Source organism: Centrocercus urophasianus, unplaced genomic scaffold (assembly GCF_019232065.1).
Source record: "Centrocercus urophasianus isolate 14NV4802_14NV808 unplaced genomic scaffold, USGS_Curo_1.0 seq_47, whole genome shotgun sequence".
NCBI lineage: Eukaryota > Metazoa > Chordata > Aves > Galliformes > Phasianidae > Centrocercus > Centrocercus urophasianus.
Window position 1 is genome coordinate 1,722,105 of NW_024885055.1, and position 16,533 is coordinate 1,738,637.

The 16,533-nt window shown below is 41.6% G+C and overlaps 1 protein-coding gene across 1 annotated transcript in view; it reads right to left on the reverse strand.

Annotated features, from left to right (window-relative positions):
- PTPRT (protein tyrosine phosphatase receptor type T) overlaps positions 1-16,533 on the reverse strand; it is a 305,115-nt gene that overhangs the window by 19,434 nt on the left and 269,148 nt on the right. Inside the window, exons 19-22 of the mRNA XM_042834507.1 lie at positions 13,581-13,768; positions 7,379-7,466; positions 993-1,069; positions 33-69 (exon numbers count right to left, since the gene is read on the reverse strand). Coding sequence (XP_042690441.1) covers positions 33-69; positions 993-1,069; positions 7,379-7,466; positions 13,581-13,768 — 390 coding nt within the window. The remainder of the gene's footprint in view (positions 1-32; positions 70-992; positions 1,070-7,378; positions 7,467-13,580; positions 13,769-16,533) is intronic.

The following is a 16,533-nucleotide window of genomic DNA, read 5'->3' on the forward strand; positions in this document are numbered from 1 at the left end:
ACAAATATTTAGACATACAAGAATGAACTTGCCTTGAGTTGCAATGTAATGACGAGGCCGGTGGTACCCCTGGAAAAAAAGACAAATATGTGATGGCCGGAGGTCACAGTTAAACAAAGCACAGCAACATGCATTTTCACCTTCCTGGCAGCAAGAACTGCTCTGCACCAACGCTGGTTATTGAGTGCCTGAAGATAAGCAACAAGGTTGCCCTGTTAGATTTTAAGTGATGGTATCTCACTCTGGTCAAGTAATTTAATTAAAAACCTCACAGTGTCAGGATTTCATGACAGCAAAGAGAAAACAGGAATGGAACAGTTTCCACTACTCATTCCAAGAAACAGAAGTGTCATGCCTAACCCACAGGTAGCTCTGGAAACTGGAAAAAGCTGAATCTTTGTGCTTGAAAAACAACAAAGGTGTGAGTTTTTCCCTGCATGATAACACTAAATGCCAGTGGTATGTGACTTTAGTAAGTGCATGTTTCAGTTTCTTCCATTAGAGATACTCTTATGAACAGTGCCATACTCCTAAGCATGAGGAGACACATACAAGAAGTGCACGTCACTTAGCGTTCTGTTTGTGCAAGGAAGGCAGCTTTTTAAAAGTTATTTTACAATGCTTAAAAAAAATGTCAAGCCACTCACACCTTCTGCACTGTGACTCTGTATGCAGTCAGTAAGAATCAGATATCTGCTAATGTTATTGTGAGGGGCTGATATTGATTTCCACATACATCACGCATTTACCCCACATTCCACTTGTGTTTGTGGAGCTGTCAAACATAGGAAATCTCCATCTGTCTAGACTGGTCAGAAAGAAGAGACTGGAGACTGAGAACCTTCTCCCTGTCACAACATGATGTCTGTATAACATTCATCTGTCATTCACATCAGACCAGCAGTCTGTCCCTACGTAACATGCACCACAAAGTGGTGAGCAGACTTGTCAGCAGCAGTGTTTGTCACATTGGGAACGTCCATGAGCCTTACATCTATGTAATTGGCGTTGATGTAGTCAGAGTGAGGGTCCCCATCCAGCAGCTGCAATCTCACTCTTGAATGATCATCTGAAAGAAGGAAAGAGAAAAGTGACAGTAACGATAAAGAGGACGTTGTCAGTGCTTTATTTTATCTGCCAATTCCTGCAAGTGAGTAATTGAATACTTATGATAATAATAATAAAAAAAAAAAAATACTGAAAGAATATCAGAGCTGTTCTAGTTCCTATACACCCTTTTTTTTGTACGTAAGATCTTTAGGTTAATGCTTGTTCATACTCAGTGCTCATTAAGTTCACTGCCATCACTATAATTTGTTACAGAGCTTTCGCAAATACCAAAGACACTGCTTGGTCTGGGGGTCTTTCAGGAGGTATCTCCATTCCAAAAGCCATCTCCATCCTGGGAAGTGACAGCCCCCCTGGATTTCTCAGACCCATGGAAACTGAGACAAGAGCTAACACACAATCAGGATAAAAATAAACAGGCCACAACAGAGGTATGGAAGACTAAAGGAGAAATCCTACAAATAACAAGTGATGTAATCCAAAGAACAGAAGGAAAATGCTGAAGGAAATCATAGCTCTTTTACACAACCCACAGAACCCACTGCAGCAAAATGGCAGGTTCACTGCAGCAAAAACAAAGTGCTTGTGTTTTTGAGGACGTTCAAAGTTACTTTAGATAAGGCAATGACAGATATCAATCTTTTCCTCTCCCATTATGCTCTAGAGCTCAGATACAGAAAGGAACTACCCCAGCAGGCAAATTATGTCATAATTTTCCACCAAGAGAATATTTTGATCTTCCTTTGGATCAGCTGGTGCTGAGCTCTGTCAAAGCAGATACTGAGCGAGCTGGGCGTTGATCTGATCGGGGCTGGCAGTCCCAGTGCTGGCATGTAATTAATTGCAGAGCTGTTATCTAAGGACCAGTTGCTTGGGAAAGGCAGCCGGGTTACGGAGGTCACAGCCAGACATGCTGGGCTCATTTCTAAAGGGCTTTTATAATGAAGCAGAATACAGATTCCATTAAGTTTATTTCCTCCCCGCTAGCTATGTAGACAGTAGCTCCCAGGCAGTAAAGCATTAATGGTTAGAAACACTTCTCAAAATATGAGCCTAAGCATGATTTACATTCAATTAAAAAGAATCATCACAATAAAACAAAAACGTGAGGCGGAGTTCTGCAGTAACTCAGTCAAAAAGGTTTTAGCCATGACTTAATTAAACACAGAATCAGAGGCAGATGTACCTACAGCTCCAAAAACTGAGATTTCGATGTACATTAAATATTCATTTGCTTATGTAAAACAATGATTCTATACTTCGCTCATTATTTCGGTGAGGATTTCACACCACAAACGACAGCCACACTGTTGTATTTCTCAAATGCCATATTTGCATTCAGAAATGGTTATGTTGGTGAATCCATCAAAAGCTCTGCTATACTTGCATTAATAAATACAAGCTGTAAATGCAAGAGGTATCTTTCCCAAAGTGCTGATGTTGCTCCCAGCTCTCCACAATTACCGGTGCTCAAGGCAAGCACACTAGGAGTTGCAGTAAATCATGTGGTTAGACAGACAACAAAAGAATTTATACTTAGAGCAATTCACACAGACAGACAAGAGGCTGATTAAGGTGGACATCTCGATGAAATACACCAAGTCTCCCGTAGCCAATTTCACACTTGCAATTCAAGGCAGGAAACTAAGCTAGTTAAGAACCACGCAGGAACAAAAGCAAAGCAAAGCAATCCCTAGAGCTAATGGTTCTGAGGGAAACACTTACTAATCATCCTTGTGATGCCACAGGATAGCGATGTTATGAAAGTCCTGACTTATTGCAGTAATATAACTGAAAAGTTGTGAGACCAAAAATGACCCTGATGACAGAAAAGAATCTCAAGTTGTTTTTTTTAAAGTGGGTTTTAGATGCTGTCTTCACACAGTGTGTGGCTGAAGTGCTTTGCACAGCCACTGAGGAAGAACCTGCCTCTCCTCATGTAACTCAACCAACCTCACAAATCACATTTCAGCTCTCTGAGCCAATCCTTACTTAGAAACTTAGAAAAAAAAATGGATGCCTCCTTAAGGGAACTGGCTGAGAGAGATCTGAGAAGGACTGCAGAATGATCTATGCCTTTAGGACAGCTGTGGTTAAATGACAGGTGCTCTGTAGGTAATAAAAAGAGTTTCTTTCATTCACTTGAACCAAATACAGTTATTCTTACTGGAAATAACAGGAAAGTGATTAATACTTGCGGGTGATTTGTTTATCTTAAGAGTGCAAACTGTGCAGCAGAAAAACTGCATATGTGTAATAATGATGTCTTAATGGCGTCTTTAATCATAAGTTCATAAGTTTAGGAGACCATTCTGAATAGAAGCTCATGGGTCTCGTGCTTATTTTTTTTTAACTTACAGACTTTAAATGGCTTCCAGTGACCAGAAGAAATCCCTCATTCTGCACCCTTTCCACAGGACTACACTAGCCAAAGAGACAAAGATTTGGCACACTGAAATGAACACATCACTCAACTCTTCTACACATTCAAGAGACATCACAAAATCTCCATGTGCCACAAATGCTTTACAGAAATCTCAGGGCTGCAAAAAAATGGACGTAGTTTTACAAATGTATACATGAGCTTACTTCTCCCTGTTGCCTACAGTTGGTAGGCAAGTTAGCAGAAGTCTGTGTGAAGAGTACTTTGACTGAAAATTGGTCTTCAAACAGATTTCAAAAGTGACAGGAGTTTCACTGAGAAGCATTGTGCTCCCATTTTAGCACAAAAATGTTATCATTTCATACCTCTGTCAAAATCCCCATTAGTGATCATTTGAAATATCATTGCAATTTTTCCACATATCATTTTGACACCAGTGCTGGATTAATCTCATGCAACTTTCGCCATCTAAATATTATGCAGCTAGTCTAAATTGGTTGTCAAGGCACTCCACTGAGTTGATGGAGAAATGCAGACATCTTTGGAAATAAATCAACATAGTTCTGGTAAGAAAGGATGATTTGACCTCTCAAGGCACACTGTCCTCTAATCAGCAGCACTAGACACCTTTAGAACAGGACAACAGTGAGGTGTTCCAGCTGGGAGCTCTCTTAATCTTTCTTTGATATCTGTCAGTTCCACCACACAATTCTGATTAATTTGCTGTCTTAGAGTCCAAAAGCATATAGCAGTCAGAGCAGAAAGAAAATAAAGCAAGTCTCAATTCTGCCTTTTGTCACCAACTCAATAGGTTTTAATGGTCCACCACAGGATGTTAATACAATGGCCTAAGTGAGAAGATGGTAAAGCTCCATTGCAGCTGGGAGAATCATCCGAAGCAGTGCTGGTCAAAGCGTCCCTGAAAGTGCTAAGCACCTCCTGTGAAAACATGTTCAAAAATGGGGAAAAAAAGAAGGAAAAAAGATGGCGCTCTCCTGTAAATTAAAGCAAAGCACAATCTTTTGTCTCTGTTTTCTCAGCTCTTGCCTGAGAGTTTTACTCCAAATCTGGATAATATGTGGAGAAATAGAATAGAAGCAAAGGTCTCACACAGCTTTGTGATGTTTTCTCTTCTATGGAATGAGATCAGCTCAACTCACAAGTGCTACGTCTCTCCCTTAACCATCGCTCGCTGATGCACTTCCAAAGCATCAATATCTAGACACTTAATCAAACATAAATCATTTCCATACATAAATGCATCCACTACCTACCTCTGCCTCTTAAGCTGGTCCACAAAGACTGGTTTGCAGATGTAAGAACAGCATCAGATACTGGGGCTGGCAATAAAATTTAGGTTTTCACATAGAGTCACAGTGTTAATGAAGTACTGGGAAAGAGATGACCGGAGTAAAAAGGTCCTGCGAGTGTCCTATTACATGGGAGGCAGCAAAGACAAGATCCAACCTGCTGTGAATCCCTGAGCAACACTAGTTGTTGCAAGAGCTGGTAACCTCACATTTTAACAAAAGTCTCCTAAACAGTTAGAAAAGTTAGTTACAACCTGGCTTTTCAATTCTCTCCCCAAAAAGCATGCAATACGTTGTTCCAGGATTGATGAAATTGCAACTGTGATTAAACAAAAAATGTTAATTGCCATCTGTAGCGTTCTACCAAATGCACTGGTAAGAGCAATCAGTGCATACTCCGGGTTTTACCAGCAATTGTAGGTTTAACACAACAAATCAGCTAAGGATGTAATCGTTTTCCGCCTCCTCTCCTCTGCTCAGGATTTTGCACAGTTTGTACCCACAGAGCACAATTCATTTTCATGATCTGCCTGGAGGGAACTGCTCTCCTGCTATTTTCAGTTCTGCTGTCAATTCTCCATTCTGGATCCCGCCATTGCCTTTACTCAGGACAGCTGCCCAACATCACCCATTGGTAGGTTCTGGTTCAAGACTTAGCCAAAGACATCACTGATAACTGCCCACCATTTTGACAAAATGTCTAACAAATGCTATGCCCCTTCCTTAGGCAACCTCTCTTCCTTCTTCCAGGCATCTTCAAAGTGAAGCAAATATTTCAATCCATTTTACTTCATCACTCTTCTTGGCATGTTACTAAACCTAGAAATTATTCTCTCTTTCTGAACGTCTTTATGTCATACATACTTGAAGTGAAGAAAATCCATCTGGTCTTGTTGTTTACCTTCAAATCGTCAGCATCCCTCTTCTCTTTCACTATTTTTGTCCTTCCTAACTATGCCTTTCCATTGCCTCAACAACCTTCTGATTTTTTCTCCCACATGCCTCAAATTTGAGCTTTAAACAGTGACTCTCGCACAGTCTTGCCTTCTTTCACCTCCACCTTGACATTAGGTCAACTGCTTCTTCAAAATCCTCCAAAGAAACATTCTCTTTCATGTTAGCTTCCTTATAGCACACTATGGCACTTCCACCTTCAAAAACCAATGTTCAGTTGCTATAGCTGGATGATTCATTTCTCAGACTAATTTGATCTAAGCTAATTGTCTAGACAGGCAAATTGAACCTCTGTCTGAAAGTATCTTTCTTTGCCACTAGCAACACAGGAAGCATACAGCAAGGCAGAGCTTTTAGACAGCTGAAGATAAGGGAGATGATTCCCACACTAACTACAATGCTCCAATAGTACCACTTCTATTTTCCACATGGAGAAACAAAGACTGATGGATCTGGTGTCCAGCTCACGATCAATGCAGAAAGACAGGAGCAAATGCAGGATTAGATTACAGCTCAGAAACCTTTCATTTTAATTTCCAGACTTCTTCACCTTTACAATGAGGTTCCTTAGCCGTTCTGTCCCATTCCCCCAAAACTGTTACATGAATCACTTCTTTTAAGTCTTTAAAAGAAAGAGAGGAAAGTTAACTTGTGTGAGAGACACCTCATTGTGACCAAGATTTTTTCCACTTTGTTAAAATCTGCTTGTCCTACAGAAAGTATATATTTAACCTGAGAAGAAATACACCACTAAACATATAATTCCATGCAACCTAATTTTGCTGTTACAGTGTTCCATACATTTATTCAGTCTCATAAATGTATGGCACATCTATTTACATTCTGCTTGTTCTGATCGTCTCAGGCCTGGCTTCTCCAATTTGATACTGCTTAGCAACCCTTAAAAAGGATGATTTATTGTACCTCTCCTCATTCCTCCCAGACATTGTAAGGAATAATGAAACACTGGGGAAAGCTGCCTGGAGAGCTTTCGGAAAGCTTTGCTTTGGAGATCTTTAGAAAAAAAAAATCACTAAGATCTAACAAAAAATGACAGAAGTAGAACTAGTCCTTAGATGGAAACAAAATAGATCTAAGTGGTTTTATGGAGTCCTCCCCTGCCCTGCAGTTTGCAATATATTAATATCTCTATAACACCAACTATAATTTATTATAGAATTAAACACAACTCTGAACTTCTAGTGTATTCTCAACTTCCTTTCTATGATCAGCAGAAGCTAAGCTTGTCCTAGTCATCAAAACAGCTCTGTGTAGACAAGGAGCAGCTGCTGCACTGGTTACTGACCACTGTTCCACATCTCCTTTTGCAATTCTGCTTGTGGAACTGAAAGATCTGAGTTACATAACAAAAAAAAAAGAATGGAAAATGGGCAAAATCACCTACTGTGAAAATCTGAAAAGATGACTTTGTCCTTGATTTGAATAAAAGATAAATTTAAAAACCATTAAAAAGACCTAAGAAAAAAATATAAACAAAAAAAAAAAATGCTAGAATTAAGTATAGCATGTAACAATCAGACTGAATTACTGCACGCTCAGCACTGTAAACCAGTTTGAAGTGAGGTTTTCAAGCACACCCCGTTTCCATAAGACGCTTCTGAAATCATACAGAAAGCTCAGTGTAATATGACTTAACACCTACAGGAGATTATGTTTCCATATCTATTCTTATTGCGATTTTCATCTTCCTTGGCTGTATCCCAGGATGCCGTCTGCCCCTCAGGTAATGCCTGCAAAAAAAACAACAGTGGAGGGTTTATAAAAATCTGGACAGTGCCTGCAGGTGGGTTACGATAGCAAAAGAGGGCAAAAATAACAATACTGCATAATTCAGTAGTCAACCATGCAAATGACTGTTCTGGAAAGGGCACATTTACTAACAAAGAAAACAGAGCTTGGTGCAGACCATTTGCATCCCTTGGCTTCTGTTAGCTGCTAACGCAGATCTAAAGGGATGAGGAGACTTGGTTTCTGGCTGCACAGTCACAGGTTAAGCTCATTTCTCCTGCAGAACAGGGAGATTTCACATATATACATTAAACTATAAGAAAGCATCCAGAGAAAGGCTATAGAGGGGAAGGGTGTGAGGGCTTCAGTGTGTGAGAGGGGTGGCTGAGATCGCTGTGTTTGCTGGGCGCGGAGCAGAGCAGGCTGAGGGGAGGCCTCATGGCAGCTGCAGCTCCTCACAGGGAGCCAAGGGCAGCGCTCTCAGCCATAGGGTTTGGGTGGTGCTGTGTGGAGCCAGGGGTGGGACTCGATGATCCCTGCGAGCAGGGATCCAAGAGAGGACAGTCTGCGATTCTGTGCACAGCTAAGGAAGCCCAGATGGTGGAAACAAAGGGCTCAGGCTTTGAGCTGAGCACATACAGTGGTTTCAGCTATTTCTATATTGGTGATGGGGTGATGTAATACAAATCAGTCGCTGATTTTCTCTAAGGAAAAACAAAAAGCTCAGAGTTTTAGATCATGTCTATAGAAAAGAGGCAGAAAAAGGTAAAACATACAAACTATGAAAATAAATGGTCAACTTCCCCAGATTTACCCTTTTGATGGAGGCAAGGAAACACAGAGGGTGCTGACACACTGTAACAGGTTGCCCAAGGAGGCTGTGGATGCCCCATCCCCAAAGGCACTCAAGGCCAGGCTGGATGTGGCTCTGGGCAGCCTGGTCTGCTGGTTGGTGACCCTGCACATAGCAGGGGGCTGGAACTGGATGAGCATTGTGCTCCTTTTCAACCCAGGCCATTCTGCGATTCCCTGAAACCAGCAGCAGACAGCGCTGCTTTGCCATATAGCTTGAACATAAGCAAATGAGCTACTTTCCCTTCAACACATGTCCAGTGAGAATTTTAAAGTCATAAAGGCAGAGCCAGGAAAGTGGCAGCTGTGATGGTGTCTGGCTGGAGGTCGGCCCTGCTTTCCTTGGGAGATGGGCTGAGCTGTCCATGAGGGATGGTCTCTCCAGGGACAGAAAGCCACAACCTGCACACAGCTGGTGCAGCTGGAGCCAGCCCAGCCTTGACTTGTGCTGCATGCAAAGCTGAGGAGAAAAACAGCTTTGGCTGTGTTTTCTTGGCCTTCTCCAAGATCTGTGCCCTGACGTGAGCCTGTATTACTAAAATCAACCACAACATTACAAACTGTACTATTCATAATCCCAAGGGAATTACGGAGTTTTTACACTGCACTCATAGGGGAATCATATCTGCCTTGGCTAGCAGCAGGTAGTTTGACAACTGGAAAATGAATTTACATTCATCTTCACAAGCCATCCAGGTCTATTACAGTTCCTGAATGCAATAGCAGAGAGACACAATTATTAGGATCTACAACACAGGCATTACAAATAAATTTAATAAGAGCAACCCTCTTGCAGACCAAATCGTTGTGAATTTCCCCCCGAGGGGTTCCAGGACAGAAAATGTCAGGCACTGCAGCACTACCATAAGCCTGCTGACAAAACACAGGGACAGCAAGTTCCTATTCAAAAGCCCAGGAGAAAGAGTAATAAACTCTGTAATTGGCAAGGGCTTTGATCACACATATATTTCCTTTACAGACAGCTGTTTCCAAACAGAAGCTCATCTCCTGAGTACAAAAAAAACAAACCCACAAGAATACCAAACCCACATTCAACAACAAAAAAATCCCTGAGTAAAAGGGAAGAGATAAGGACAGTTCATTTTTGTCTTTAAAGATTAAGGAAAAGGTGCCTTATTTTTCCACTAATATCAAATTACAGCAGACAGATCAGAGAATGGCAACAGTCATTAGACATCTAATCACAGCCACGTGAAAAGGAAAATAAATTCTTCCTCATCACTTCACCAGGAGGAGGCTATCTTGGTCAGAGAATACACTTTCAGTTCCAAAAAAACTCTTTCCAAAGTAACACCATCCTTTCAGGTGATTTGTTGAAATTCTCCATTTAAATTCCTGTTTCCCAATTTGCCTCACACAGCCTCCACAGATTGAAGAACTCCAAAGATTGAATTCACCTGACTCAAAATCAAAGAAATCGCCACTTTTCATGAAACTTTCCATCTCTGGAGAGACAAAGGGCAGTTCTGCTTGGTGAGGAACACAAGCCATACCTCTTCTTCTATACAAGCAGCTGTACAAACTAGATTAATTGCACATACACAGGTGGTGCAGCACTGACACTTCTGCCATGAGATCACTGACAATGTAGCACTGAGCATCAAAACTGCGTTAGAGATACAAAAGCAAAAACACCAATTATGATCCACTTGTATCCAGAAAAAAAGCTTCATTCCTAATGGGTTTTGTGCAGTGAATTGCACAGCATATTTCATAAATATGCACTCAAAAGGAACACTTCTGTTTCTCTCCGTAGTATGAAAGAGGGCAGACCAAGATGGATCTCCTGGGTATCATTTGACCCACATGTGGTATTTCTATAGGAAACACTCTGGATTCTTTGTTCGATTTATTAACTATAAAATGCTGGTGTTCAAAAGTCTGGGCTTAATTTTTAAGCCTTCCTTTCTTGTCTTCTTTTAGAGAAGAGTAGTGAAATGCATACTGACATACCTTCTCTGCAGTGGAATTCATAATGATGCTTTTTAAACTAAATTGATCTAATTTTTATCCGAAATTACAGGGCCAGATCTCTAAAAGTCAGCTTCATCTCAATCAAAATTTCCAAGCACCAAAACTTGGATACATAACCAAAGAGCTCACATTCAGCCGAGGCTTAGAGCAAGTCAATATAAATCTCCAATGGAGGCATTTAATTAGTTTGCAGTTTGGTTTTCATTTAGAAGCATGAAAACCTGAATCATTCCTCTGCACTGATGTATCCCAAAGCTGCAGCTTTGTTGCTGAGTGCAATGCTATCAGTTAAAAGCCTCACTGCCCATCCCACAGCCTGCCATGTAGTCCTGAATCCCTGCAGCTGCTGTCTCAGCAGAGGTGGCAAAGCTCTTCCCACAACTCTGCTGTGACCCAGGGTTAAAACTGCTTTGGCTGAAAACAAACAAGTAGGAGAAAAAAAAACACCTCACAACAACAAACCAGCAATGTAAAAGAAATAATTCAGCCAGTTCAGCCCCCCACACGGTACACAGCAAGGCCAAAGAAAGTCTTAAGCCAGTGTAAACCAAGGACAGCATATCCAATGGCAATCCTGCTGACATTTCGTAGTGCTGTGTCACAGGCTGAATGGCAGGGTCTGGTCTTTTGAGCAGATAGAGGCATTGTGGGCAGCCAGAAATGAATGGGTTAAAATCCTGAGGTGATTTTTAAGTCATTAAGACTCCTCAGGAAGGAGCCACAGAATCCAAAGTAAGCAAGCAGTCTTGGTAATGCATGAGAGAAACATGCTTCAGTGACACCCTAAATCATATTTGAAATTTGGATACTCAAGCTTATTATCTCTGCAGACAGTAATTGGAGCTTGCAGTACAGTTAGGGACCAGCGTAGCAGCTCACAACAAATCAGGGCTGATATGCTCTGAGAAAGGAACAGGTGGCAGTTAAACAAGTCCCGTTTAAATGTTTATGGCCGTGCCTAATCCCACACAGTGCCATCTACATCCAGTGTCAGTGACGGATTGTTCTCTCGTGGCTCACACGTTTTCCTGCCAACCACAAGGAGCAGACACTTCGGCCTGAGGTGCAGCTGGCAGAAGGAAATAATGCACACACTGCAAGTGCTGACAGGTTCCTACATTCACACTCAGTTACCAGCCAATTCACACGAGCACTGCCACCACTTGCACCATCACATCCTGGTCGTTTTCTCAGTGTGGAGTTAGATGTAAGATGCAAGCACTTGAAAACCTTCCTTTCAAGATGTCATTGGTGAAACACGTGCCCTAGTGTTCTGCAGGTGAAGGAGTATCAAAGAAAAGCCTGAATGCAACTCCCTGATTCCTCAGCGGAAGTGGGAATGCACGTACATAAAAAACTGTCACATATGACTGATAGGTTCTGTTCAAAGTGATTGTTCATGAGAGTGCAATTATTTGGGAACATGTCACTAAACAGGCTCCCATGTATGCTATCAATCTGCAAAGTAGGTAGAAAAGAAGAAAAAATATACACACAGATGACATTGATATCAGTGTGTAAAAACAGATTTTAAGAGACAAAAATAAATTTTCAGGCCTTTTCCTTATCAGAGCTTACCAACCATTTTGCACAATGTTCTGCAAGGCAGGTTTTCCAGCCAACTTAAAACTACTCTTCCTCCTAGAAGTTACAACCCTTCAGCATCCTCCCTGCAATTTGCAGTGATGCTGTTGGCGGCTGAAAGCTGCTTGGAGCTGTGCTCTGAAAACCAAATTCCACCAACTAAAAGGATTGCCACTTAGGGCAACTGCCTCTGATTGCAGGGTAGGACAGTGCAAGCGATTTAAGAGTTTGTGGCATTCTCCAGGCCACTTCTTGTGAAGGAAGGAATTATGCAAATGTATATAATGTCATCGTCATTACATACGTATTTAGATAGCACTTTCTGGGAAAGGCAGAACTTGTGGAACTGAAAGTTGCATTGACATTTTTCATGCTAATGTGTTATTTTGATAACTACCAATGCCAGTGCCAGAAAATCACATATATGCCAGCACCTGTTTTCTTCCGAACATCAAGAACTAGAACTGAGCTGAATGTAGTTTCGGGTACTGTTCATAGAAGTGGAGACCAAGAGAGGCTAAGTAAATCTCCCAAGAGAATTACTACCCTTTTTCAATATTTAACCAAGCTCTTTGAATTCATACTTTAATTAGTGTCCTTGATTGTGGCGCATGAGTGCATGGCCCTGATTAACATACAGTTACCAGAAATATTTGTCATGACAATCTTTGATGCCATCTGACTAAAACAAGTACTCCCTGGTGACAACCAGGAAAAGATTATTCGCAATTATGGCAAACCCCAGCATCAGTGATACAAACCCTATGGACTCTCACTTGCAGGGTGGAAAAGTGAGCTGCTTTCATTAAGTAACTTACTTTTCACAGCTGTTAAGTTATTTTTAAGTAGTTTTAATGACACTATGCATATTAATTACTTATTGCCTTCCCACCAGATTACTACATTCATTATAATTATCGCTTGCTACAGCAAAGTCTCACATATGTTTGATGTTATTTCCCCATTTTCTCCTTCTCCTCTGAACGTTTAATTGTCTTCCAACCCCTCCCCAGTGCCATTGTTCTTGTCATTTGCATTACATTTCTGGTCACTCCTGCTCTGTGGCAGGGGAGTGGAGGGGATGCTTTCACACTGGCAGCTTACTGCTCACCTCTCTTTTCACGTAGAGTCGCAAGAGCAGATCATTCACACGTCCTCTGAGACAGAGGTATGAGTATACAGAAAAACTCCATTTGAACTACACGAGGTTGCTGCCTTTGCCTTTACAATTTGGCACACAGAGGTCATTAAGCTGTGATTTAATTTGATCAATTGTTACAGAGCATTTAGGTTCCAAAGTACAAAAAGCCTTCTTTTTCTTCAAGCCTAGCTTGCACTATTGTCATATAAAGCACATTAACGAGTAAGGGACTACAGGACTCCAAATCTTTCACTGAGTTCAGCAACAGTTATTATCTCTCCAGGGGAGAGAGAGCACATGGACACAATGCCATCCTCTCACAATGTAGTAAACACATTTTCTCTTGACCAGGGAGCCACCAAAGATTGCCAGTGTTGTAAATCCTAGTCTTATCAACAAAAATAAGTTGGAAGAAGGCAATGACTAAGAGAGTAAGTGAATTAAGGAAAAGGAGCTCTGCATACAGTTAACCTTCCATCGCAAGCATCACTCCTTCGAGACTGACACTTCTCCACTGATTCACGTGAGCAAAGGTTCCTCTCACCTCATATTCCTCTTTAAATCCATAGCCCTGTCCACGTTTCATCTGGGTGATGTGCTGCAGCAGGTCGGCCACTCGGATGGCTGGCTGGAACTGCCCCCGTGGGTAGGACATTTCCACTGGTTCGCAGCTCCGATACGGGTGGGTCTGGATAGTCAAGGTTGGCTGAGTCATCTCTCCATGGCTACTGTCTGTTTTAAAGACAGGGAGGCAAAACAAGCTTTCACCTATCTGTGACTGCCATTCTCATTCCTGCTTCACTTGTCTCTCCACCATCCCACTGGCTGGTGCAGGCAAGAGAAAGTAAAGAAATCAAAGAAGCACACAGTGCTGACTGCTGCCCAGAAAGACCAACTCCCATTCAACTATTTTTTGTGTCGAAGAGACAAACCCAGAAGAGGGAATGGAATGAACAGCCAATCAGGCACGAGGATATAGCACATATAGTGAAACAGCAAACTTAGTGTGAGCTCTGCATAATGATCCCACTGGGATTACATACCTTCCTTCACAAACCTGCAAAAGATACAAACAGATGAGGGAGATTTGGGGCGTACAGCATGAGATGAGTGAAAGGGGCCCAAGTTAACAGCAAACAAACCACCAGCATTTCAGATAAGCCACGCAAGATGTTAGAGGCAATTTAAAATGGTCTATAAATTCAAGCCTAAAATGTGTGTCAATTGCAATATTGTAATGTTAGGTAGAAAGAAATATAGAAACTGTCACCTTGCATGCACAGTCTTAACATTTACATACGTAAACTTAATAGATATAGACCTTTTTGAAACAAATATTTTTAAAGTATCTATCATTACAGAGTTGGAATTGTAATCTCTTATATCCTCCAGCAAAACTCCAAAGACACAGCAAAACTTCCTGTTGAGCTGACAGAAGCTTAAACAACCGTACCAGAGACTACCAAAATATTTATGCTTAACAGGAGAAACTCAGAATAAATGAACAGTTTAGGGGTTTATCTACCAGAATTGACCTGATTGAGAGTTTACCAAGTGAAACAACTGTTCTTTTTCCTATGGTTACAGATATCTAAGATCACAAACTCCCAGGCACTCTGGGTCTCTTTGGTCTCACTCTGCTCCCAGCAGGGCCACCCAGCACTGCTGCCCAGCACCACATCTCATTGACTTTTGAGGATCTCCAAGGAGGACATCCAACACCTCTCTGGTCTCCATGCCAGAGCTCCAGCACCGACACAGTACAGCAGTTCTTCCTGATGGGTTTGGGTTCCTTGGTACATACAGGCCTTAACATCCTGCATGCATTCTTTCTGGTCTTCCCCCAAAAGGGCCTGTTAGCAAACTGAAAATATACCCTTCTTTCACTGCTCAAAGAAAAAGAAAGGAAAAAGTAGAAGATTGCATACACCAGGCTCATTTCATACAGAACACAGATTGAAAAAGAGCCCAAACACTACTCCTTGTCAGCAGTAGTACAGTCATGTTTTAGGAGGGATAAAAAATAAATGAATCAAGTTGCAATTTCAGGGTGATTTCTGAGAGATAGAAATATGGCCAGAGTTACTGTAAACATTGCTATCCTTGAGAAACCACCGTGAAATTTTGTTCATAAGCAGTCAGGATCTCTGCTCTGTTCCTCATTGCAAAATTGGGCAGGAGCAGACAGATTAGGGCATTAGATTGCCTTTTCAGCAAACGACAAAACAATGACATGACAAAACTTGACAAATTATGCTCTAGCTGGTTCTGTCTTATATTGGAGGTAAGTTATCAAGACAGGCATATGCTCTGTTTTGGAGGACTACAAGGAGAAAGGAATGACTGCAGTGAATGCACTGCCACGGGGCAAATTATCCCTACAATACATGGATACAGCTGATATAGAACATTAGATATAGATAGATGAGTCTGATGGTTGAATTATCAGAAATGCTGAACATGTCCTGCTGCTTCTGAAATAAATGGCCATCACATCGATCATTCACTCTGAAGATGAGGCTACTGGATTAAAGATTTCTCGAGCCAAGATTCTCACAAACAGTCACATTCCTCGGACAGCACAAGATTTACAGACCTGTGGTTCTAGTGAAGCAACCTTCACATACAAAATGTGAATAAATTTGGGATTTAAGGAAGAGTAACATCCAAAGCATTTGTATAATCATCCCTAATGCTCCGACTAATGATAGTGTGAGAACTCCGAACAGAGGGAATTTCAAGGCTTATTAATTCCCCTAGTTGGATTCGCTTTCCCAGAGCATCTTTCCTCCCCTGTTCCCTATTAACCTCCTGTAATGGAGAGGAGAAGATTTTTATCGTGGACCATTTCCGACAGACGTACTATGCTTAATTTTCCATCATTAGGTTTAATACAAACCCAATTTCACAATTGGCTTCTCTGAAGAACCTACAAGTAATGCCACATTTTTATCAGCCCCAATTAAAAGACATTACTACATCCCTATTCGAGAGGGAGACTTAAAACTTACGTGCGATACTAGTGCTAATAGAGTCAGGGCACATACAGAGCACAGACTATTTGTAAAGCAGGGCTCTTTTTCACATTTTTAAATTCTGGTGTTTTTGGGTCTCTCCTCCCAGCAGTATCCAAGCAAGGGGTGAAACCAGTCCCCTCTCCAGAATAACTTCCTTCCAACTAGACTGGAAGTAGATGAAGCTCAGCAGCGAAGGGTCTGACTCCAGCCATTAAGTTTATGGTGACAGCTGTGCTTCTGGTCTCTTTGGTCAGACAGAAATACAAAATCTATTGATTGCAGCAGCAACTCTTGAAGCATCACCTCTCACCCAGCCAACTGCTTCTCCTAAAAAAACCCCGTGTCACACAATCTGAGTCACCCTGCCCTCAACCCTAGAGCACACAGAGGGAACACCACCTCTGCTGGATTTCTGTGACAAATACATCCCAGGTGGCCTCTGTGCACTGCCCAACAGAAAACCACAGCCTGAGACCTGCA